This window comes from Ammodytes marinus (assembly GCF_949987685.1).
Source record: "Ammodytes marinus genome assembly, chromosome: 18".
Classification (NCBI taxonomy): domain Eukaryota; kingdom Metazoa; phylum Chordata; class Actinopteri; order Uranoscopiformes; family Ammodytidae; genus Ammodytes; species Ammodytes marinus.
Genome location: NC_137222.1, coordinates 12,363,091 through 12,389,199, shown reverse-complemented (window position 1 = coordinate 12,389,199; position 26,109 = coordinate 12,363,091). Strand labels below are relative to the sequence as shown.

Here is a 26,109-nt window from a genome sequence, read left to right as displayed (position 1 = left end):
GCCCAATAAGCTTCTACAGTGTAGCACTGGCTAGGAAAAATACTAGGCTATATTTTAAAATAAAATAAAGTGCTTGTTTGACTTACAAGGTGAAACTGGTGAATGAATAACGTAGGCTATAAAAAGGATAGTAAAATTGTCCTGTAGTTGTACAAAATATCCACCCGTGTACAGACCATTTTCATCAGTTAATGAACAAAGAACAGTTGTCAAAAATTGTTTTTCGCCGTGCAGAGAGACAGCTGTCCAGCAGAAGAGAGGACAATCTTGTGTGTGGAATATTCCAGTCTGTCAGCGGCTCGCAGTGCAAAATGGCGCAACCCACCAAGAGGGTTTTTTCTCTCTCTCCAATAAACAAAGGCCTATAAATAATCTCATTGGCGGATTTAAACTCTTAATGTTCACCTTTGTCACACACATAAAATATCCTTCACAATTTAGTCCCCGTTGCATTGGGGGTCCAAAAAAGCAAGGTTGAGAGTAATTGCATGGCGTTTACAGCTTCGTGACCTGCAAATGGAGGACCGCGCGCACTTGGTAGCCAGAACTAGGGAGTACATAACAAGAAAAACAGGCCTCTGACACGACTAGGATTTTTGCACACGTTTTAAATAATATCTATGGTTCACGCAGACATAAAAAAGAGAGTGTCGCAGACACAGGTGTGGCACTCCTCAAGGCAAATAAAGATCCCCCCTCCTAAATAGAAAAGATAGTTTGTAGCTGTATCTAGCACTCAATTGTGATCCGCTGGTCTTTATCTCGAGCCAGAGAGAGCGCTCGCTGAAGCCTCAAGCACCCCCAGTGTTATTTTCAGTGTTCACCCAGATACAAAACAGGGTCAGTGCGGAGGATTCCTGATGACCTTATATGGCAGTGTGGGGGCGCAGCAACACGCTCGAGCTATCGTGGCAAGCGTCCAAAAGTCTCAGATTACTGCCGTTGCCAGGGCGAGTCGGAGCAGTACACGACAGCCTGAATAAACTACCTTATTAACGTTTCCTTCCTTTACACGAAATGTCGACTTTTTTCTCCGTATAGCCTACACCTCGTTTAATTTATGCCCATTCAAATAAAATCACCCCCGTCTCGGTTCGGTTGGTCTGAAAACATCTTGTTGAGTCGAAGAGAAACGTCCTCGGGTTTAAAAGAGAGAGAGAGAACTCCCCCAGAGAGCGAGCCTCACCCAGTTATGGCGCAGCAACATTTCACAGCACAGTGCTCTCCTTTGTCTGTAAAGAAGCCATTTTGAGAGAACAGCATAGAAACCATTGCACAAGTATAGCCCTACACATCAACAAAAAGGTATCTTTGGACACAAGGAAGCAGTGAAATATACAAGATTTTTCCCCATATGATTCCTTTGCTCGTTTAAGACTTGGATTACATGTTTTGAATACCAACTGTAAGTTTTCACTATCAATCAAAGAAAAATTAGTAAGAATACATTTTTTTTTGGGAAAACATTCAAAATAGTTTTGCTGATAACGTCTTAACCACATTTAATTATTGTTCATGTTGCCTTTCCTCTAGCCTACTTACACGTAGAAATAGCCTTAACAACTTGTCAAATTAACATGAAATAGCTCAAAATCCATTACCTTTCAAAACAACACTTCCTTGTGGTTCTATGTGATGTGGCTCAGTTAGAAATGTCGAAATAGAAGCGGTTTTGACTTGACTGCAAATCCTGTCTTCAAGGAGAGAGGAGATGGTTTGCATATTGCCCACACAGATGATGCTTGAAGATGCATGTCTCGCTGGCTGAGAGGCAATGACTAGGCTACCACTGATCCAAAAAAAAAAGTTTTCAAAAGAGGTCTATCTTTCGTGCTAATGGATTCCTTCCTTTTACAGGAGACGCATTCCCACCCCTTATTAATGCCATTATTAGAGGATCCGAAGATGGAGCTGAAAACGTTCCTCCTGCCCCTGCGTTTAGGCCTGTTTACTGCATTTCACCAAAGTGCTGAGGTAAATATTTTCACCATAAAGAGCTTTCCCTTCATCTGTTTCCTCTTAGGTTTGACTGTCAATCTTTTTGTATGTTTATCTGAACCGTTGTAAAAACTGAAAAAGAAAGGAAAAAACCTACCAGAATGGCATTCTTTGCAAATTTAAATATGCCCTTGTAGCAAGGTCAGACAGACGTTAACACTTAGGACGCATTAGGATCTTAAATTGCAAATGGTCAGCACAGACCTAATCGTGCATGAAGTTGTCTCCATGGTTTGTTGGTATAGGGTACAAATAGCCATCAGGGTGTGTAGCGTTGCTGTTGTGAGAGGAAAGTGTTTAAAGTCATTAATCAAAGCAAATGAGTTATCAATCAGCAGTCAACAATTGCAGACAGCACAGTAAACTATTTAGCAAAGGCCACTCGTTATCCATGGCCTGCTTTCTGTCATTTGAGCAGCAGTGGTAGTAAGGACAGTAGGCTGTATATTCATTTAAGTAAGCATGCCAGGGATATTGGCTAGAATAAAGTTGGATATACAGATAACCATACCAACATTTATATGATTTAAAAAAGTGGTGAATGCTCAATAGATATGTTTACAGAAAATATTTTTAATAACTGCATGCCTCACATTACACATTGCTAAATTATAAAAACTTTAAAAAATATATTATAGAAAAGTTGAACTTACTCATTGCTACTCATATCCTATAAGGCCATAAGTGCAATGCCAACAATCAGCCATCACAATTTCACTTAATCTGTATTGCTTTTTTCTTTCTAGTTTAACATCTTCAAAACCATAAAGCTGTTTATTCACAACATTTGGTCTCTTTTCACAAACATAAATACTATTATATGGGTGTGCCATGGCCTAGATAAGACAAAGATGGATTCCAGGCAGAGGAAAAAAGGCTCAAAATGTCACATTACATCCAGCACATTCTCTTCCTTCTTCTCAATCCTTTAAAAGGAGCAATCATAGTTTTATCATAGTCCGTGAGAGATGAGGAAATCAAGTGTAAGATCCCTTTTTGGAACAAAGGAAACCCATATAGGCCATTGAGTCCTGTTTCAGGAAAATGGCTGCCGAGAGCGCTCGGCCCCCTCTCTCTGCTCTCTGTTGAAGGACTCCTGAGCCGTGCTTCTAATAGCAGACGGCTCCTCTGCTGCTGCTCTCTGATTGGCCCACCGAGCTGCCGCTGTTAACCAGCCAATTGCCCGAGCACTGCGAAATACCAGGCAATGTCATGCAAAGAAAATCCGGTTTGTTCGACAACATACACCTCACAAACAAAAATAAATAAATAAAAACGAGAAATCAGTAACGAAATAAAATGCTGTTTTCAGGCTATTTTTAAAAGTGGAATAGACAAAGTGACAGCGAAAGAGAAAGGCTACAACGTAGCAAACCGCCGCGTTCCAACGGTTTCAGACGTTAGATACATGTGTTCAGCTCCGTGGCAACCGTAGTTTTGTGTTAAATCCCATTTCCACTTTTAGCATTTCACCTCACAACAAGTAGACCTAGCCAAACAACTAGCCTATAGCTCAACAGCAGCGAGTTCCTCTTCGTTTTCAAATATGTCCCCACTCAGTTCCTTACACACAGGAAAAAAACTGAGAGCGAATAATTTTTTTGTATTAGCCTTTAGTGGCAGTTTAGAAGATATTGCCCCCTGTGTCTATCCTGTGTTTGCCATTTGAGTAAATGCAGCCGGCAGATTCCACACAAAATGGTCCAGGGGTTTAGCGACACCGAGCTGTTCCCAGACTTTAATAACGTCGTGTGTGAGTATGAACGTTACAATGCGAATCGTTTGGAAACATTACAGTTTTAAACATGGCAACAGCAGCTTCGAATGGCCAGTGAAAATAAAAATAAGTTTGTAGCGAAAGTGCGACTAGCATCGGCGGTGGGCAAGCCTAGCGGTGTATTGTGGGAGAGACAGGAGCTACAGACCAGAGGCACACAATATGTGTTGGCTCTCGCCGAAAAGGAGGCAGTATTCTTCAAGCTAAAACATGTAATGTAAGCGGCGAAAGGAAAGCGATTTCGTCTTTTCATCAGTTAGACAAAAATCACTCGATCGGACGAACCATGTCCAAGCCAGCGGAGAGAAACAGATTGAACGAGGACCATGGCAGAAAGCAGAGTTCAAGTAAGCTCGTTCGTTTTTTCCTCTTTCTCCAGCCCTCCTAATGCCTGTTTTCCGTAACTGGGATATACGATAGATCCCGTTTTCTCTCTGTGTGGGGTTACCCTTACCACCAAAGTCATGCATCTGTAACGTTTGGCTGTTGTAAAGTGTTTGGAGGGGGGCTGTAACGGGACCGTGCTCAGCGTTGCCTCACGGTAGCTCTTCTCTCCTTGTCGCTGCCCGTCGTTTCAGGTCTGGCGAACGGCATGGACAGTCATCCCGTCTGCGGCTCGGCGGAGAAGCGGAGCCACCACTGGAGAAGTTACAAGTTGATAATCGACCCGGCGCTGAAGAAGGGACCACACAAATTGTATCGCTACGATGGACTGACTTTCAACATGCCCGTAAGTGGACCGCCTTGACGCGGCGAAACGGCTACAATAGTAACGGAGTAGCCGACCTCCATGATAGGTAACAATGTGGCTGTGTTGCCTTGGCCCCGGCCACGGGCATGCTCCAGCATCTTGAGCAGTTTATCGGAGGTGCACATTTTAATAAAACACCGCGTCCGGTTTTGCTTAAAACTACTTTTGCAACAAGTTATCGCTGCGTGAAGTTGTGGATGGGATGGAGAACAGTATTGTACCCCCATTCAACCCCCCCTTCTCTCCCCTCTCCTACAGAATCCCGGGATCCCACCAGTGGACATGGTCAGAGACCCGAGGATCGGCCGTCTCTGGACAAAGTACAAAGAGATGGACCTACCGGTGCCGAAATTTAAGGTAGCCTATAGCTTATCATCTAAAAGAAAGTAGGATGTGCGTTTTTTCCTTTTGGAAAAGGGGGGCTGTCAAAAGTTGCAGACACACCCCCTTCACTCATCTTTGGGATGTCGAGTCAAATGATTGTCGGAGGGCTCTTTAAAATAACACGCACTGTTTTGATCCGTGCAGAGGACCGATTGGATTTGCATCTTCATTGTAGCGACTCTGACACGGGTTTTCTCATCTCAGCTGTCAGAGACGACCGCCGCACACATGGTGCAACGTAAGCCCCGAAAGCACTTATAACAGCAACACCTCTCTTTCTCCCTCCAGATCGATGAGTGCTATATCGGCCCCGTGCCTCCAAAGGAGGTGACGTTTGCCCGACTCAACGACAACATCAGGGAAGGATTTCTTAACGACATGTGCAAAAAATTTGGCGATGTCGAGCAGGTGGAGATCTTGTACAATCCGAAGAACAAAAAGCACCTTGGAGTTGCCAAAGTTGTTTTTGAGAACGTGAAAGCCGCCAAGCTGGCCGTGCAGACGCTCCATAACACTTCTGTTATGGGGAACATCATCCACGTGGAGCTGGACCCGAAAGGTAAACAGTAGTGCAGCCTTTCAAGGGAAGAGATGTGTAACCTACATTCCTGCACGATCAAGTGTGTAATCTGCTGCAGGAGCAAAAAAAAAAAAAAATTACTCAAAATGAAATGTTGCTTTGTTTTGAATTATTAGGAGGGCAGCAGTCACGTGTGTAAATGTACACGTTGCCTGGTAATGTGGGATAATTGAATTTCATTGAATGTTAGCTGGCTCCCACAAGCCCAGAGCTGAGGGTGCTGTGTACTCCCACTGTGCCTAATTTTAAGAACCTGTGAACAAACACTATGCAATCTGTCAAGGGTCCTTTCCAATCGTTGAACAACAACTCGTACGTCTCTTGAGACAATGCATAGTAATCATTATTTTACAGGCAACAGTTGTGCCTATTTTTTTCTCGTTTATCCATCAAAATCATGACTGATGTTTTTAATTATAATGTGTGCAGTTTTGTTAGTTATGTTCTCCTAAACTAATCCAACAGATGTATTTGTCTTCTTACAAACAGTCTCAATTAGAATTGTGTTGAGCAAGCAGTGCATTTTGTGTAGGATATATTTAAAATAAATAAATCTACTAACTAATTAATTATTGCAATAGTTTATCACATATAATGTGTCTGATTACCATGTATTCACATTAAACATATTTACTAAAACATATCATTGAGTTTCACAGTTTGCAAATCATAAACAAATATAGAATATAAGGATGTACCGCTCCTACTGTACTAAAAACAATTGGGTAGTGACTGTTTTTCTTTGAGAGGGAAACTTCATAGGTGTACAAATGTTCACGTTCAGCTGCTATGAATAATCACTGTCGGATTAGTTTTACAAAACGCCTGCTGGCATTAAGCCGACTTTATGGACTTGGCATCAGACCCACCTATGTGTACCGTTCTGCAGGTGAGAATCGCCTCAGGTACTTCCAGCTCCTGATGAATGGCAGCTTCACTCCACGGACCCTGCCTGTGGGCGGAGAGGAGGCCAGAGAGGTTTCCCCTCGTAGCCTGGCCGAAGCCTTACTGGTAAGACCTGCCTTCAACAATACGCTAAAATCATTTGTTTGTTGTTGTTTATGTGAAATCACTCGGCTCAACTGTGACTGTGGGAGTTGAATAATAATATAGTTTGGTACTTCAAGTTGGTACTACTGTTTTGTGCAAGGTTGAGTAGAGAGTAGTGTTATTGTGTTGCTTCTATGTTATGATTGAATTTTAGTGTTCCTTTTGTAGAAATAACCACCAGCTAGTAATCTAAGCTGACATCCTTATCTGTAATTTATGTTATCAGTGCAGCAGGTGGTTTAGTAAAGGAAATTTGGTCCCGTGTGTTCTGAAAACACAAAGCCTTTGAAACATGTATTTTGGCCTTGCAGCATGAGTTCACTCAGTCATTATCCACCAGTTGCTTTCCTGAAGATCTTTTTACGGGTGTATTCTGTAAAATGTAACTATACGAGTCATATGCGGGTCAAATCATCAGACTATTCATTTATGAATGCATTCAGCTTTTAAGTTACAACCCAAAAACATGTCAATAAAATGTCAGATGATATTTAATTTCTTTATTTGTGAGTGATGGTAGAAATGTTGTCTGTGTGACCCTTAGCATTTGAGACCCGCATTCACCCTGATCCTTTTTTGTCTCCTCTAAGGCCTGCGAGCCCATCCGCAGGTTGTCGGAAAGCAGCGTGTCTGCTGTGGAGAGAACATTGCCGCCCAGCAGCTCCTCCACTCCTCTGTCCCTGGATGCGGGCTTCTCCAGCCTAAGGCAGGACACCCCCCAGTCCCAGGGAACCCCCCATACCCCGCGGGGCCAGACGGGTACACCCTTCTCCCAAGACTCCAACTACTCCAGTCGGACGTCCACCCCAGCGTACCAGTCCAGCCGGGCCGAGAGCTCCGGAGCTTACAAATCTCGCAGACACGAGAGCAAGTTCCAGGATGCGTACAACCGCAGACCGGAGAGGCCTCAGTACCGCAGCAACATGAACCGCAGTACGACGTCTTCCGAACAGGCTCAATTCAAACAGAACCAACACACCCCACCTGAACCCCCGCCCTCCACCCCTTCCTCCTACACCTACACAGCACCACTGCCCGCCACGCCCAACTTCAAGTCGGCTTTCTCGCCCTGCCAGGCTCCTTTACCCCCTGCCTTCCCCCCGTCGGAGCCAGCTTTCCATCACCCGGCCCAAAGGGAGGGTGAATACCTCCGACCCCCGCAGCCGCCTGTGGCAGCGGCCACAGACTTTATGCCCGTCAAGGGGAGACCAGAAACCCCTCCCATCCCCGAGCCCCCTCCGGAGCCCACGGGCCATCATCCGAGCACCCCTCCTCCACAAACACCGGAGCGCTGCCCACCCTCGCCCGGTGGCTCCCCCACACTGGACCTAGAGCGCAATAGCCTGGATTCTCGTATCGAAATGCTCCTCAAGGAGAAAAGGACAAAACTGCCGTTCCTGGCGGAGCGAGACTCGGACACTGAGGTGCGAATGGAGGGAAGTCCCATTTCCTCTTCCTCCTCTCAGCTCTCCCCCATTCCCCCTTACTCCGGCGGCTCCCAAGGTGGCCAGTTAAACTCCCGTCCCTCCAGCACGGGCCTGGAGGACATCAGCCCGACCCCACTGCCAGACTCGGAAGATGAAGATCCGATTTCTGGAACTGCCCACCTGATCAAGAGGATCAGCTCCCCTGTGCAGGACAAGATGAGCAACAGTGACCTCAAAGATGGACATTTCCGATGCCACACTCCCACAGACAAAATGGACACGGTAGGACACAGATTTGTTTACTTTTTACATGAAAAATAATTGCATGCGTACTACCATGGCTTGTATTGATGATTTTGATGAGTTGATAGTAGCATGGTGCTGATGTTTACTCACAGCTGTGAATGACAGTTACACGGAGGACGCAGGAAGTGAGGTCTAGTTTCAGTGCAAGTTGCTAGTAGTAAACTCTCCCTTTTGTTTCACTCTTAATTGTTCTGCCTCGTATAAAGGAAGTTCAGGTTTCACAAAAATCAACATGTAAAGGTACCACAAAGACAGGTGTTTGCCGTTTTCAATAACTGCTGTTTTGTGCAAAGAACAAATGTCATTTAAAAACGTTTAATAAGTTGTGTATGTCCAACAAATTGAAATCTCTGAATAATCCAGTAAAAGATGTGAAATCCCTTGTAAGAGCAGGTAAAACGGTTCAAATGAGAAGTTGTGAATGAAAAGGTGGTTTGAGATGCATAACTTATGCACGCAGCCTCACTAATAACTTCACATTCACATGAAGTTGGTCTTCTAGTTTGACATTTCAGTAACGCCGTTGTGCCTGTGCCGTGTTGCAACACTTTGCACTGTACTTTGAAGGGAGAAATTAGAGTCGTTCCGCTGTTGGGGGACTCGAATGCGCTTGTTTCCTCTTTCTAATGCTCACACACATGCTTACACACACACAGAGGAAAACACAGTTTGGCTGTTGGCCCCATTCAGTAGCACACTTCCTGGTTTTGGCTGAGCCTGACAGTCAGGATTGGCTGCAGTGTCTCCAGTCTCACATTTCAAGTTCACATCACAAAGCTTGCACCGCAAACAGGTCATTTGTTTAACAACGCCCCTCCCATGCTGAGTTTACTCGTAGTTTACTTAAATTTTGCTCCCATAGTGCCAAACCTCAGCACTACTCTGTTGTGGTTTTCTTATTCCATAAAAAAAAATAAAAAAAACACATGTTTATATTTATTTTTAGTAAGGTATCCCAAATAAATTGTTTTGGTATCGTTACCGAGAGGAATTGTATAATTTCTGTCACTGAAAAAAGTCATAATGTAGCCACGGTAAATATTAGAGCCAAAGGGGCAGATTGACAAAAAATCTTAAAGCTATTGCGTAACCTTTTCTTTTGAATGAATGTTTGTTACTTTCAAGCCACTGCCAAACGAGTTAAAACAAAGTTGAGTAAGCCAATCAGCGCAACAAAACTCTCTCTGTATTTCTCAGTATGGTAGCATTTACAAACTGGTTTCCCCCCTGACACTAGAGCAGGACAATCTCAAGAAATGTTTCAGTTGTTGCTGAACAGTTGTTCAGTTACTGCTAAGAAAAAACCTAGATGGTACAGCAGAAGGTATAAAATCCATACGCGATCATCGAGGGGCTTATACCTCTCTTAGATGCTGCGGTGGTGTTGTTTTAATTGCTCATTTGAATTCCTCATGGGGGCGACAGAAGTTCTGCACTATAGCTTTAAGACGTCATGGTCGATGCTCTGGTAATGCTCTGTTGTCACGAAGACGAAAACAATTGTACTTGTGTGTGTAACATGTGGAAACATAGACGTTGTTCTTGCATATATTAGCTCTGACAGGTTGTTCCTCCCCCTGTTTTATCACACAGGGTCAACAGTCGTCGGGGGAAGACATGGAAATCTCTGACGACGAGATGCCTGGGACTCCACTCAGCGGAGACTGTGGGAAGGGCATTGTTGTGAACTCGGCGGTGTCCCCCATGCAGACCCTTCAAATGTCTCACCCCGGCTTCCCCCACCTCGCACACCAGGCCGGCTTCCAGCTCACACACCACCACCTGGCAGCCGCTCACCTGGCCGGCCACCACGGAGTGCCTCACCACTTGCTGCCACACATGGCTCACTACGGCCCGAGCATGATGCCGCTGGTGCAAATGGAGCTAATGAACTGTCTGCGCTGGGAACAGTGGAGCACCGTGCCCATGTCCTTCCAGATGCAGCAGCAGATGCTAAGTCGCATGGCACAGACTCGAGGGCCCTATCAGTATCCACACTTTATGGACAGTGGGGGGCAGTCCGGGCCCTTCAGCAGCGGCGGGGGACCCTACACTCCTACGCCGTCTATGGGTGTGACGCCCGCCGCTAGCAACACCACAGAACTACCCGGACAACAGTGGCAGCAACCCAATAGCATACCAAAGTTCAACCCCACTGTTCCTCCTCCTGGGTACGAGAGTAAAAAGGAGGATCCCCATAAGGCCACTGTGGAAGGCGTGCTGCTGGTCATCGTCAAGGAGCTGAAGGCCATCATGAAGAGGGACCTCAACCGTAAAATGGTGGAGGTGGTGGCGTTCAGAGCCTTTGACGACTGGTGGGATAAGAAGGAACGCTCGGCAAAGGTGAGTTAATCATTTCACTGCTTAAGATACAGATGCCTACAAAGAGAGAGCGTGTGTCTGTGTGGGGAAAAATGTATGTCTGACATAATAAATTGGATACATGGTCTAATAATCTTAATTATATGTAATTGAAGGCGTGTATCAGTTTGCAATGAAGCACAAATGTTCATGATAAACATCCATAAAAAACAGGATGGTTTTTGCTGAGTGTTATTATGAACAGGAGTGTTTAGTAAATCTTATTTTGACAGATTAAAACATTTTGATTGTGGTTTTGTTGCTGTGATGATGCATCAGGGCTGAAAGATGAATCCGTTAGGTAAATTAAATGTATTGATGGTCAGTTACTTAATTGTGTAATTCATCAATGAGAAAAATAAATCCAAAACGTTCACTGGTTCCGGATTTGAAAATGGCAGGATTTGTTGCTTTTCTCACTTTCATATCATGTTAAATTGAATTGAATTGAATGTGGCTGTTGATCAGACAAGAGAAGTTGTCATCTAATCTGGCCCTCCAAAACACATAATGGATTCATTGGTATTAGTTAGTTGTCATTTACATCTGAAGCAGCATGTGTTTAATACAATAACTACAAAGCAATAAAAAAACATATTCTTTTTCTCTTGTTCCCCCAGGCATCTCTGACTCCAGTGAAAGGAGTGGAGGGGAAGGAAGAAGAAAAACCCAAACCCAAGGAGACCATGGGTTCAAGTCTGCTGGAGAACTGGAACAAAGGCGAGGGCCTGGGCTACGAGGGGATGGGTCTGGGCATAGGTTTGCGAGGAGCCATCCGCTTGCCCTCCTTCAAGGTAAGCCTTGTGTTTCAGTAAAGACAGGTCATGTAAGAGTGTTTTTATTTCTTCCCCTCAATCCAGCTGCACTGCCTGTCGTTGTTTATTGGTGGCTTGTTGTGTTCAGGTGAAAAGGAAGCCTGAGGCTGCAGCAGCGGGGGACAACAAACGAGCGCGACCCTCCACGCCAGTGGATGACGAGCTGGAGGATGAAGGTAACCCTCTACAGCCAGTGCAGCAGACCAAATGCTCTTTGCTTTACACATTTACTGTTGAAATTCTCAGATGATCTCCCATATCGAATTTTTCTTTTGGTTTAATTTCTGTCAGACCGGGATCGAGACCCAGCTGAGCTCCCCTCGAACGAATCCAAAATGGACGCCGAGGCTGCGGCAGCAAAGCGACGACACGCGCGGCCACTCGAGCTGGACAGTGAGGGAGAGGAGGAGGTGGACGACTCGGGGAAGGAGGAGGAGTCACTGTCCGACAGGGAGGAGGGGCCTGATGCAACCAAGGCCACCAACAGGCTGTTGTCGGGCAAAGTAAGCCACCTCGACAATTAACCATCAATTGTTTTATCTGTTGGATTATCTTTCAAATAGTTTGCATTAAATCTGTTATGATTTTATATGCATTTTTCATGATTTGTAATCATTTCCCTAGGAGACTGAGGACGAGGGGGACGGCGAAGACGCGTCATCCAGTGACAGCGCTTCCTCGGATTCGTCCGATGACGGTACTTTTAAATATCATACGGCAACAGTTGCTTGTGGTTTTATTTTTCCCCCTGCTGTTTTCTTAGCAATTTATCAATTCTTTATCCCCATTTCTTTCAGAAGCCGAGAGTTCGGCCTCCTCCAAAGCCAGCTCCGACTCGTCGGGAGACAGCACCTCGGAGTACGAGATGAGTTCGGAGGAGGAAGATGATGAAGAAGATGACCTGGTGTCTCAGGGTGTGGACGATGAAGACAAAAAGGCCAGGACGTCCTCTTCCTCTGCGTCCTCCACTACCACGTCTTCTGATGAAGAAGCTGCAGAGGCAGAGACCAAGGCAGCCAGCTCTCCTTCAGCAGCGCTCCCAGAGCTGAAGCAGGAGCAGATTAGCAGGGAAGAGCTGAGCAGTAAACCCAAACGCAGCAGACCTCCTAGTCCACCCCCGGAGGAGGACATAATGGAGGACCTGAAGCCGCCATCGCCCAAACACATCCCAGGTGAGTGTCTTCCTCCTAAAACCCGCCTTGTCCAGGTCACACTTGTATACGTTTTTTATTAGGGATGGGCAAGGATAGTGTATTCCAAGATCGGGGGATGTCATTCATTCTTCAAGGATCAATCAAGTACCTGTTCTATTCTATTCAATATATCTGTTTTCTATTTATGGAACGCAACTTTCTGCAGGAATAACACCACACAGCAATATTGTCTACCCAATGGGTAATGCTTATTTTCAATCAAAAAAGTTTCAGTTAACATATGATATTAAGGATTTTTTTTTCGCCAGTTCAATAGGTGTATTTTTTTTTATTTTGATCAACCTAAGTTTGTCCATTCTGTGTTGTGTTATATCTGTAAAAATACATACAGGGCCTACACTCACACTCAACAAAAAATTGTTTGAGTGCCCTTGTTCACTAATCGAGTCCATTTGAAGCAAGGACTACTCAAGGAATCGATTTATCATTTTAAAGTAATGATCTCAAACGCTAAATTAAATCAATCTGTTTTATTGTCTTTGTAGGGAAAAGCATCTGTGTGGAGTCGGACGGCAACATTCCCTCAGTGAAGTCTGAACCCCAGGAGCACTTGGCAATCCTTCGACCGGCCACTCCTACCGGAGCCCTGCCCGACAGTGATCAGGAGACCAAAGCCAAAGGTAAAGCAGAGCCAGAGGAAATCCCCTGCACCCCTGGTCGACTAACACATCCCCCCTTAGATGCAAACACGCCTCTCCCGAAAAAATCTCTCTCCGCATCTGCAATGCACCTCCCTCTCCCTCCACACCCGGCATTAGAAGGCCGCTCCCTCCTTCATCTCCCCCCTAACCTCCCTCAGCGGGCCAGGCTGCCCACAGACGAGGACATCCCCCGCACGCCGGGCAGGGACCTGATGGAGCGCGCACGCAGTCTGGGTAAGTCCCAGAGCACGGAGACGGTGCCCAACACGCCCGGCAGTGACGCCCCTCTGACGGGCAGCGGCCTGTCGCTCAGCTCCCCTCACATCCCCGGCAGCCCCTTCTCCTACCCCGCACAGTCCCCAGTCCTTAGCGCCGGAGTCCCCCGCACCCCCGGCAGAGACCTGTCCTTCACCCCGGTGTTCCCCGACCCCACCGCCATGACCCTCCATAGAAAGATATCCTCTGAGAGCCTAGACGATAGGCCCGTGTTTAAGGAGCCGCCCGTCAGCACCCTGCCTAACCAGGCAGCTCTGTCGGGTGGAGCAGAGCACTCGGCCAGTGTCCCCGAAGACCTGCCCTCCGCTCTCACTGTAGATGTCCCTGTGCCAGATTCTGCCCAGTCCAAGAGGAAACCCGGACGACCCAAAGGCAAAAAGATGCCCGCCTTATCTGCGGGCGACGGGTCTTTGGAGCTGCTCTCGTCCGATTCCACCCTTCCGCCTTTCAACGCACATCTCTCTGATCCATCCACGCAAAACATGTCTGTCAAAATGTCCCCCGACCACGCCAGCCTGGACTTCAGGGAGGTGAAGGTGAAGCTGGAGCCTAAGACCGAAGACGGCTTCCTGTCCTATGAAGACGAGGCCCCTGTAGTGGTGATGAAGCCTGCGCGGAGGGCCCGGCGAGGCTGGGAGGAGCTGCTGCTGGACAGCCTGTCCCCCGTCACCTCTCCCCCCCGGCCTTACTTCAAGCCGCGCTCAGACTTCGAGGAGATGACCATCCTGTACGACATCTGGAACGAAGGCATCGACGAGGAGGACATGAGGCTGCTGCAGATCACCTACGACAAGATGCTGCAGCAGGACAACGGCAACGACTGGCTCAACGACACGCTCTGGGTCAACCATCCTCATATCCTTTACTGCTTAACAAGGTTTACACAACGGATGTTGCTATCAATAATGTTTTCAAAACTAAGTTACCAAAGTGCTCCACAAATCATTTGACGGCTAAATAACAGAGAAGTCAGAGACGTGAAACATTTCTAATGTATATTCTCTTTATTACCAGTCAAATTGGATCCCCGGAACACTGTATGAAGTTAGAAAGCTACTTGAAAAGTTACTGTTTCACTGTCTCTGTTTACAGCAGCAGGGCCCACAGTTTTTTTTACAAACACATTCTAGTCTTACATTTGGTTCAAGGTGCCTCAAAATAATAAAGTTTTGATTTATGATGATATAATTATTCAATACAAAGAATTACATGTAGAGTTACAGTCTTTTGTAAACCAAATGCAGGCTCATTGAATGTAAACAAATCCCCCTCCCTTCTAATATAATATGTGTATCAAATAGCAGCCCCCTCTGGTGGTGAAAGTTGGGAACTTTTTTTTATCTAGTGTTAGGTATCTGTTGTGCTTGAGGGAATCTTGTGGCATTTAAAAAAAAAAAGTTTGTTCCTTGACTCCCCTGCACCTACCAACATCCCCGGAGTGAAGAAGAAGAGGAGAGACGACGGCATGAGGGATCACGTGACGGGCTGCTCCAGAAGCGAGGGATACTACAAGATCGACAAGAAGGACAAGATCAAGTACCTGCAGAGCACCAAGCTGCAGTCTGAGGAGGTGCCAGTCGACACACAGGTGAAGCCTCAGTGAACAGATTGTGTTACTGGACTGTCGCCTATAGTGAAAGTGTGTAACGTAATATATGTCAAGCTGCTGCTGCTGCGGGCAAATTGGTCTAACTTCCCATCTTCTCCCTGCAGGGTATGAGTATTCCCGCACAGGTCCACGCCTCTACCAGATCCGGCTCGGAGCGGCGCTCAGAGCAGCGGCGCTTGCTGTCCTCCTTTGCATGTGACAGTGACCTGCTGAAGTTCAACCAGTTGAAGGTAAACAAACACACGCATGCATCCAACAGAACTTTGCTCTAGTTAGCAGTTTTTTTTCTTTAAATAAAATGTTGAAAGAGAACAGTAAACAAGGACAGGCAAGACAAACAAATACAAGTTTCCTTTGTAATTTTTTGAACTCTTTTTCTCTCATTCAGTTCCGTAAGAAAAAGATCCGATTCTGCAGGTCGGGCATCCACGACTGGGGTCTGTTTGCGCAGGAGCCCATTGCTGCTGATGAAATGGTGATCGAGTACGTGGGTCAGAACATCAGACAGGTGAGAGGCAGCCTATTGTATAATATCATTACATTTCCCAAATCAATGAATGTACTGGCATCCATTTGGCTCGGTTTTGGTATTCGCCAAAAATAAAGATAGACATGTTTGACATTTTCTTGACCAGATATTTGATAATGAGGTTTAACCCATTGATGACTATGGCAATCTAGGATGCATGTCCTTAATGCCTGAGGGTTTTCTGAAAAAATAGTACGAATTGTCAAGTCTACCAAAACCTTAATATCTAAGCCTGTGTAGCACATAGAAACATGAAATAAAATACATTTAAAAGTTAAGGTTCACAGGTTTTATTTAAACATGCTCCCTCAGCGCTTACGAACCAACAAATATTTCTAAAAATCGTCAAAATGAGATGAATTAGAAAATTATTAAATATTGTTAATAAATAGATGCAATGTGTTGTGTGATTTTCGTCAGTAGTCTATAGTAGACCTTGATTCTGCGCACCAAACGCCACTAACTGTTCTGTTGCCGACATAACTGGCGTATTTTTTTTATCATTTTGTTTTATTTTTTTATTTTTTATTTTTTTGATTGACATGATTTTCGGCAAACCACACAACTTTTGGGTGGTCACGTGGTCTTAAAAAAATCAACAAAACCCACCTCATGTGTATTTGAACCAATGACAGTGCATTCTATGCTGGGAATGCCATGAAAATTAGATAAAGTAATAATGCTGCGCGATGCAGCATCAGGCAGGAGAGCCAATGTGGCATCGCGCAGCAGCCGTCATCAATGGGTTAAATTGAAAATGTCTGTTTTCAAAATGCATTTAAGCTCATTACAGCAAAGTTACAACACTAACATCTGTGAGGTTTTGGCGTAAATGTGGGCTCACAACCTATAAATAAAACATCTACACAGGCTTTCCTTCATTTAGTTAGTTTTAGGTGTCGAGGGTCTGAATGTGACTATTTTACGGAGGCATCATTGCCAATAAATAGCAAAGGCACTTGTATAGTGAAATCTCACACAGGGTTACAACCAAGCATCAAGCTATTGGTTACATTATAAAGCTGTCAAACCTCTTGACCAATGACAACCTTCCATCGCCAGGTGATTGCGGACATGCGGGAGAAGCGCTACGAGGAGGAGGGCATCGGCAGCAGCTACATGTTCCGTGTGGACCACGACACCATAATTGACGCTACCAAGTGTGGCAACTTCGCCCGCTTCATCAACCACAGCTGCAATGTAAGACTGTCTGTATTGCTGTTCCTTTTGTAAACACTCAAGCCTAAAAGAAAACTTATTCCAATGACATATTTTATTTGTATTTTCTTTTTCTATTTTAGCCCAATTGCTATGCTAAGGTCATCACGGTGGAGGCTCAGAAGAAGATTGTGATCTACTCCAGGCAGCCCATCAACGTCAACGAGGAGATCACCTACGATTATAAGTTCCCCATCGAGGACGAGAAGATCCCCTGTTTGTGTGGGGCGGAGAACTGCAGGGGGACGCTGAATTAAACGTCCGTCCGAGCTAAGTCAGCTTCTCTCCCGCGCTGTTAAGGTGCTGTATCGATAAAAAAATTAAAAAAACTTGTTTCAAGTTTCCCCAGACACGCACATGTACGAGGAAGGGAAGGTTTGAAGGTTGGAAGCAGGTACAAGAAAAAAACGCCAGCAAGTTCCTTCCTGAACGGCTCTCTTCACATATTAAAACTCTAGATTGTTTACGATTTATGGTGCTCTTGAATTTTTTTTTATTTTTTATGTCTGCCTGCCAGTGACCCCCGAATTTACTAAACACTTGACTTGCTGGTGCAGAATTACCTCCCCTCCTCCTCTCATCGTCTGACACAGTATTTCAGCATGGTTCCTTCCACATCCAGTCCTGGTTTCTCATTTGTCTCATAAGCTTTACGTGTGCCACATGGGGTACAATGAAAAACAAAAGAAGATGATGTTCCACTGCGTATTAACACTAGTGGGATGCACAAGCCCACCAGGAAAAGATCTCTCTCTCTCTCCTTCTCTCTCTCTCTCTCTCTCTCTCTCTCTCTCTCTCTCTCTCTCAGACTGTGACCCCCGCTCTCTCTCTCCTACCTCTTCTGCACCAGTTTATCCTGGAATTGAAAACAGGGAATAAAAAAATTCAAGCAACAGAAATGGTTAAATCCATCCACAAAACCTGGAACATTTGGATATCACATCTGCTTTCACCAGCCAATAACTGATCATGCTGCTTCCTATTAGTTTATGCAAAAAGTAGAAAAAAAATGTAACGTGCAAAAATTTGTATTAATGATATTCCAGAGTTTTCCAGTTTGTTTAGGCAGTTCTCTTTTTGCTTGTTTCTTCAAAGACACTATAGGCAGCTGTGTGAATGTGTTCGTCTGGCTTCCACTTGAGTTTATCGTGTGTGTGTGTGTGGGTGGGTCGGTGTGTGTGTGTGCTACCCCCTGTAGGCCGCAGCACAGAAGGCCGACCAATCATGCAGAGCAAGAAACTGAAAATGTAATCATTTCCTGTCCGAAAACCCACTGCGGGCAGCGTGTGAAAAGACTTGTTGATCTAAGTTTTTTTTTCAGCTCTGGAAACGAAAAGCATTATTTTTTTTAAGTGCCATATGAATGTGTAACTGTCTTGCTTGGACTGTTTAGCAGGCGGGTTAGGGTGGTGTTATGGAGCTGTCAATTTGAGCTATGTTCACTTCACGTGCATGCGCAAAGAGTTGCTGCCTAACCTTTTTTCACCGCTGTGGGTTTATGATGACGATGCGTTTATTCTGCTGGCCTCCCTACTGTGCCTGGGAGGGCCATGTCATGTTTGTGTGCTTGTAGATTCCTCTTTGCCCGCCACAGTCATTACTCCACCAGTGTTTCCCCGCAAGACAGCAGTGTTTTGACAACCTAACCGAGACCTCCTCATCTCTGTCCAAGAGGGTTCTTTCTTTATAAACTCATTAAGCTAAAAGAAAAAGAATGAGGCTTGCACTTCTGCTTTAGTCCCTCTCTCAGCAAATCAGCTGCCGCCACCCCCCCCACCCCCCACCAACCCCCTCCCATCAATACCAAGTGAGTTTTGCTTTTCATTCAGATAAGTAAAGGAGTTTTTTCACCAGTGATGTTTATATTGTATATGATTACATGTACAGAAGATCTGAAGCTTTTTTTTTTATCTTCACAGAGGTAACACTTTTAAGATGCATCTCTCTCTCTTTCTCTTTTTTTTTAAACAAAAGACTGAGTATTTAAAAATCTTTTCAGGGATCTGTAAAAGGAATCTGAGGGGTTTAAAAAGTTGTTTATTTAAAGAAAAAAGGTCCACTGTGTACAGGAAAAGTCTCCACCTTCCCTTTTTGAAAGATTGTTTCTTGTGGAAACGTCTTCATTTTCTGCCCATTTTGCTTTGTAATCCTAGAATATGTAAATACTGTAACTGTGAATACTATATAAATATATATATGTATGCATATATATGTATGTATATATATGTATGCATATATATGTATGTATATATATGTATGCATATGTATATATATGTATATTTTTGTTCCCTGGGATTTGCTACACGGTCACAGCTCAGATCTATGTAACATATGAGGTGAGCGGTGAGCCGGTAGCAGGAAATTCAGCTTGTGTCAAGCTTTGTTTTTTTTATTTTCTGTTGTAAATTCTATGAAAAAAAGTTGTTTGCGGTGTGGAGAAAAAAATCAAAAAGATGCAGAATCGGCATGGGAAGAGGATTGAAGCATCAGCCTGTTTCTCATGTCTATTTATTTCACAACAAAATGTATGAAAAAGGAAATGGAAATAAAGCAATTTTGCATACATCCATAAATGGTGTTTGGTTTTAATCAATGAAACAATATGGGAGAAGAATTGATAAAAAATTAAAAAAATAATTGATGGAAGCTTATCTAAAATAAAGACCACACAGTCCCAAAGATGCTGGGTTTTCATGAATGGAATCAGGAGGCAGCAGCTGACCGAACAATGACCCTGTGTCAGGCTGATTTGATGGACGACTTGGCCATGTGATCCACTGCCCTCCAACACACACACACAAACACACACACACACAGCCAGTAGCCAGCCGAAGAAAATGTTCATTAGTGCAAAATAGTTAAGCAGGACATATTTGATAAAACAAATCATGATAACAGATAAATCAATCCGCTTTATTCAAGATCCTCAAGGTCCATTTAAAGGAACAGATTATTGTGTTAATGGCGATAACTCACAAGTAATGTAATCCACGATGTAGAAAGGGAAGCCATGGGAGACCTGCCTGTCTCAATTATAATTTTACCAGATCAAAACTTGAAGTCAAGTCTGACTCGAACCCAAGTGTTAAGTCCACAACTCCGCTGATTGAATTAAGCAGCCTGACGTCACCCAGAGTGAGGGAGGCTTACAGTGGTGTGTGTGTGTGTTTGTGACGGACGGAGGATGGGGAGAGCATGGGATGGGAGAGCGAGGAACAACTCTTTGGATGACCACAGAGATACAGTACTCTAATGATGTCATGTTTTTATGGAAGAATTGCTATAAGAGAGCTGTGTGTTAGCATAACCGTGAAGCTGATTGAATTTAAGCATTTATTATTAATAATTAAACTTGTGACTTTTCATTTAAATTTATTTATTTTAAACAATTACAAATGTACAGTCAAGACAAGGATAACAAATAAATACAGTGCAGGGAGAGGCAAAACCCCCATGGACTTATTTGAAGCCTCCGCCTAAATCATTTTAAATGTCACAATGTTATAGAGATCACAAAACAAACAAAGTAATATGACAACATTACATTGATGGTAAACTAATAATATTATTAGTATGATACATGTCACTATGAGAGAAACAAATAAGACATGGACAAAAGTACATGGGTAACAACATATATTTGAACACCAGATAACTGGTCCTTTAGGCATATTTTGTAAGAGTTTATAGAGAAAAAGGTTTTCTGGTGGAAAAGGCCATTTTAGTGATGCCCATTGCTCTGTACACACACACTTTTAAACTGTAAATGAAACAGTGTAGGAAGTGGTATTCAGTCAAATCAATAAATGTGGGTGGTTTTCGCTGGACAGGGAGGATTTGAAAAATGTGTACTCGAAAAGTATAGGTTAACTGGTAACTACAGCTGTCAGAGAAATGTGAAATGTAGTGTAGCCGAAGTATCAAGTGGCATGAAAAGGAATAACTCAACATAAAAGTAGCTACCTTAAATCTGTACTAAACAGGACATAAGTAAATATACTTATTTACATTCCACCACTGAACGAGACATTTTTATTTATAACACGTTTGAATGCTTATGGAGTTAATCTGTCCTAAACAGCAGAGCACAATCATAAAACATTTAAGTAACAATTTAACGTTTTACAGTACTTTTTTTCTATTTCACAGTTTGTCATGTAGCCTATATATATTTTCATTGCTGTAATATTTTTACAGTTGTGAAAACTCTAGTGATGGGGGTGAGCTTAGTGGCTTTGTTTTTGCGTTGCAGTTGTTTCTAAAGTCCAGAGATGAAGCCTCCCAGCAAAATGATTTGAAGCAGAAGTGCAGACACAGCTGACCTGTAAGGACGAGTGGCCGTGCCCGTGAGGAGTTTGGCGTCTCTGGACAGGGAGACGGTGCGGCTGAATGTGGGGTGGGTGTGTCTGAAGTTGTTCTGCAGAGGGGTCACCTGCTCTGCATCCTCCTCTGTGGAGAAGATCTGTGAGCTAAACTGAGCCAGCTGAGAAGAAAACATGAAAAAAAATCGTATTTATTTACAGCACCCAGAAAACCAATGTTATATTTAGAGAGATTACAGTTGCATCTCAAAAAATTTCAGTATCTATCTAATTTATATATATATATTTTTCCCCCTGGAATTTATTCCTAAAGTGAAACTATAACAAATTCTAGATTCATTGTACACAAAGTGAAATTAATCTACAATAAAGACACTTTTGACAGTGTTGACATTTCTTTTCATTATAAATCGTTTTTTGATTGACCTTAGCCTATCTAGGCCTATTAGTATTCTAATATTTTGAGATGCTGGGTTTTTGAATTCTCGAGCTGTAAGCCGTAACCATTAAAATAAAAAATAAAAAGGCTTGACGTATATTTCACATTATGTGTTATTATGAATCTAGAATATATGAACGTTTCATTTTTTAAAGAACTTTGGCATGATATTCAAATGTTTTATATGCACTTGTATTAGAGAAATTACGGAATAAACATACTTGAGACCACGAGATGTAGATGGGGACCTCAAACAGCGTCCATAGAACCACTTGGGAACATGGAGGGGTGGTGAGGCTGCCTTCATATCGGTAATACTGACTCATGTTGTGCTTGGGCAGAAGGCTCTCCAGCGGAAATGGCTTGACTTTAGCAGTTTGACCTTGGTGGAAGGATGTAAAACCGCAATGAGAACAGAGTTAAAAAACCGACAACAGGCAGGATTACATATTCTATGAGTGTCCTCTTACCTTTGTAAGCAACGGAGGACAACTTTTGTGATATGAGTCCAAAGTGCACATTGTCTGCGTAAACGACCTGCAAGAAAATACAAAAATCAGGATGTGTTTGTGTAAAAATAACCACTAATGTCTTCATTTATACGTAAAACATTTATTTAAAGTAGCTACGAGGAACTTTCCGTTTCTTTTGATTCTAGCGGCACCTTTGGAAAAAAGTGTTGGTGTTTTTACGACACTAGCGCCCAGGCCTTCGAATTTGTTTAGGAAGTGAGTGAGTGAGAGACCGCAGGATGTACCGAGATGAAATAATGTGTTCATAATATATAAGATTAATAATGGTAATATGACGATGGTATAGCAGATACAACTTTGATTTAGTACCGTTTGGGAAACACAGGATGTTCCGGTCTGCCTGTGGTAAATCATTTTGTAAGTTCCTGGGAAAACTAAATAACTATATAAGAACAGCCTTCTTTTCACTGATGGTCTATTTTGCTGTTACAGGTCATTAATGATCATCCGAGGCCAAATAAGACTGATTCCTAAACATTTGAAAGTGCCTCAGTAGTAGGAGGTTCAAACTGACATCAATGAAGAATCCAAGAACAGCAAGTCCTGTCGGGTCATCCAGGGCCACCGTCAGATTGGGATGGATGGCCTTCATGTTGACAATGTGCATCTAGGAAATGAATCAAAAAGACATTAGGGTGACGGCCGTACTGCTCCGGCCGGCCGGCTGCAACATTTGGTTGGTGAGTTGTGACAGTGCAGTGCTGTCTACTGACCCTACTGTACCTCCATGGGGTATCTGCGTCTGTCCACAGTGTGCTCAGAGCCGTTGGTGGCCGGGCCTCCCCAGTGGAAATGCAGCTGGATGGTATGGTACACATCTGGAAGACCTCCACCGCTCACTGACATGCCACTGCCCACCTGCAGTACAACTGAGAGCAACCAGAAGAAGGGGTGATGATCTCCCAATAAAGGCAATGATATAAACCTTTAGATAGATAGATAGATAGATAGATAGATAGATAGATAGATAGATAGATAGATAGATAGATAGATAGATAGATAGATAGATAGATAGATAGATAGATAGATAGATAGATAGATAGATAGATAGATAGATAGATAGATAGATAGATAGATAGATAGATAGATAGATAGATAGATAGATAGATAGATAGATAGATAGATAGATAGATAGATAGATAGATAGATAGATAGATAGATAGATAGATAGATAGATAGATAGATAGATAGATAGATAGATAGATACATACATACATACATACATACATACATACATACATACATACATACATACATACATACATACATACATACATACATACATACATACATACATACATACATACATACATACATACATACATACATACATACATACATACATACATACATACATACATACATACATACGTACATACATACGTACATACTTTATTCATCCCCTTGGGTAAATTCAGATATCCAGTAGCTCATAAAGTCAGTCAACAGACAGTACAATTGATAGATAACAAAATGAACAAACAGTAAAGTGTCTTGTCGTATATTCACCAGTGTGCCCGTCGTTTTTAAGCGTCCAGTGGCCTGTTTGGACCTCATCAAAGCCCTCCAGATGTAGAGGTCCCAGAGACTGGTTCCTGGTCACCTGGTGCTGGTCCAGGTTGATGGGGGAGTGGTGCTCTTCAAGTAAAGGGTGACAAGACGGGAAGATGTCTCCCCATGCATAAGGATCTGAGGATGGTGGTGAGAATAAATAAAAAAAAACATATACAGCAAAAGACATAACAGGAGACCCATTATCTAAATGAGTGGTTCTCGACCTAGAGCTCACCATGCAAAATAGATGGAGGATTATTTTGACAAGGAATAAGAAACATTTTAAAATCGAAAAATTCACAGGGTCAAGGAGTCGATGAAACAATCTCATAATAAGGTGCATTTAGTAGTTGGTTCAGAGCTTTCCATCATTACAAGCCATCTTCACCTTGCCATATCATTGTACACATGGTCAAATGTTATTTTTTTTTTCAACTTTATCTTTCTACTTTTGTTTCCAAAGTGAAGAGTGGGCAACCTTGCTCAAATCATATACTAGGAAAGAGTGCATAATACAATGTAAAAGCGTTTTCTTCGATTGCTTGGCTTAATATTATATTTATTATAATACATAAATATTTGACAGTTTATTTTGTCCTCTAATGGCCTCAAACAATCTGAGGAGTTACGGAGAGAATTTGCAACACAGCTTGAAGACGTATTGTACCTTTGACGAGGAGTTGCACACTGCTTCATTTTAACCAAAAAAAGCCGCAACATTTTTAGATAATGATAGAAACAGAATTATAATGTGCTCAGTAAAATAATGTCCCCCTAACATGTGAATTATTAACCAAAAAGTGGGAACATGATGCAAATAGTTATAAATCAGTTATAAGAACCATTTTAAAAACAGAACATATACTTCTAATAAAGAATGAACAATAAATAGGTGTCTTACCGCAATGTGGCTCATTGTAACAATAGTCCTCTGGAATAAAAAAAAGAGCAAAATGTTTACCAATAGATTTTTCTTCCCTTACATTTAATAATAAATAAAAACGATTTCTTGTCTTGTGAGTCTCGAGGAGGACCCTTACCAGAATGAACGTGTGAGACAACAATGGTCAGAAAAGCAGCAGTCCAAATCATGGTAGGATCCCGCAGACAGGTGTCAGACTCTGAGGTAGACTGAAGATACTAGGCACAAATGTGACGCCGCTTTAAATAGGAACAGAGGTGCGAGCTGACTTTAAGGTCTGATCAGTGAACCGTGTCATTACCAGTCTAGTGGTCTTTTCTGATCAACAGGCTCATTGATGCCAGCCAGCTTCCCCCCCGCCTCGCCCCCACTGCTGCCAGCATAGAAGATACCCAGTGACCAGTAACAAGACCCATTCATCTCATTGGAAAGTAAAGAGGATGTTTAGAATGGTGCACTAGAAGGGAACAGAATACATATGTATGCATGTGGTAAAGGCATTTAACCTCCGGAGTTGAAACAAAATTGTGTAAAAAAAATTATCAATAAAAGAATATTATCCCCCCATAATTCTCTTTTTATTCTTAATATTGTCCACCACAGTGATATTAAAGCACTGAAAGGCCAATCTTTATTTCAAATATGATTATACTGCATCTGTGTAGTTTATTTCTATGCTAAAAAAAAATATATATATATGCATATCTCATTATATGCATTGTAATAAACTACATAGATGCAGCATATACATTTTTTATAAATATTCATATATATTCATATTATATATATATATATATATGCCCTCAGGGTAATATAACGGATATAATGTAAATTTTATGTATTTACATAAATGTCCTGAACATAGATTCCACCTGACTGTTATAGCGCTTTCCAAAAATGTTAATACAAATTTAACAAATAATTTAGCACATATAATTATCCGTTAATATCCTCAACTTGACATATAATTGTTTGTGTAATGAGTTTTTCAGCAGTCAGGCTTCCCCCCACTCATTGGTCTTGACTTAGCAGCTCAGTGATAAGTGTTGTCTCTCTCATCCAGGAATAGATCATGTGGTTCTGCCACTACGTGGCCCGTGTGAACAAAGCCTCTTTTCTTGAGCGACAATGCTTTCCAGCAGGGTATCACTATCTCTGCTCTACCCACACACTGCCTCATGAGTCACTGCACTATATCCGCTTTCTTTATATTATTTATTTTCACTGGCGTGGATTGGATTTACCCAACGACCTCCATCTCAACATTGGGACGGGGATTCCCCTGTATCCAACCTTAATCCTCTTTGACATTTCTTCAGTGCAGACGGAGGGATTTCCTCACGCAGCAGCTAAATGTCATCCTTGATGAGGTTCAACTTGACACTGTGTTCATACCCACTGAC

The 26,109-nt window shown here is 43.0% G+C and overlaps 2 protein-coding genes across 5 annotated transcripts; one reads left to right on the top strand and one right to left on the bottom strand.

Annotated features, from left to right (window-relative positions):
• The first annotated feature begins 1,150 nt into the window (after positions 1-1,150).
• setd1ba (SET domain containing 1B, histone lysine methyltransferase a) lies at positions 1,151-19,449 on the top strand. Of its 4 annotated transcripts, none has more exons than XM_080047043.1 (19): positions 1,151-1,305; positions 1,858-1,974; positions 4,354-4,505; positions 4,785-4,883; positions 5,199-5,469; positions 6,380-6,501; positions 7,131-8,249; positions 9,867-10,616; positions 11,255-11,428; positions 11,538-11,625; positions 11,741-11,952; positions 12,074-12,146; positions 12,247-12,621; positions 13,149-14,435; positions 15,002-15,168; positions 15,294-15,419; positions 15,578-15,697; positions 16,781-16,918; positions 17,020-19,449. In XM_080047043.1, the coding sequence occupies exons 3-19, from the start codon at positions 4,368-4,370 to the stop codon at positions 17,191-17,193; spliced, it is 5,433 nt and encodes a 1,810-aa protein (XP_079903169.1). In that variant the 5' UTR covers positions 1,151-1,305; positions 1,858-1,974; positions 4,354-4,367; the 3' UTR covers positions 17,194-19,449. The 4 variants fall into 4 exon arrangements, with proteins under 4 accessions (XP_079903169.1, XP_079903168.1, XP_079903170.1 ...); XM_080047042.1 differs by having other exon boundaries at positions 1,151-1,405; XM_080047044.1 differs by lacking the exon at positions 1,151-1,305 and having other exon boundaries at positions 1,825-1,974.
• A 1,745-nt stretch (positions 19,450-21,194) lies between these two features.
• On the bottom strand, positions 21,195-24,876 carry car15 (carbonic anhydrase 15; the record flags this gene model as incomplete). Its single annotated transcript, XM_080047037.1, has 8 exons — positions 21,195-21,419; positions 21,919-22,079; positions 22,168-22,234; positions 22,745-22,837; positions 22,954-23,099; positions 23,740-23,919; positions 24,686-24,715; positions 24,825-24,876. 8 exons carry the CDS (start codon positions 24,874-24,876, stop codon positions 21,195-21,197), a joined length of 954 nt encoding a protein of 317 aa, XP_079903163.1.
• Positions 24,877-26,109: the final 1,233 nt, after the last annotated feature.

Excerpts from the sequence above, each read along its gene's own strand:
- setd1ba (XM_080047041.1), top strand. The coding sequence starts at position 4,062 with ATGTCCAAGCCAGCGGAGAGAAACAGATTGAACGAGGACCATGGCAGA. Across the intron at positions 4,884-5,198 it reads TACCGGTGCCGAAATTTAAG|ATCGATGAGTGCTATATCGG; the intron begins GTAGCCTATAGC and ends TTCTCCCTCCAG. Across the intron at positions 10,617-11,254 it reads AGAAGGAACGCTCGGCAAAG|GCATCTCTGACTCCAGTGAA; the intron begins GTGAGTTAATCA and ends TTGTTCCCCCAG.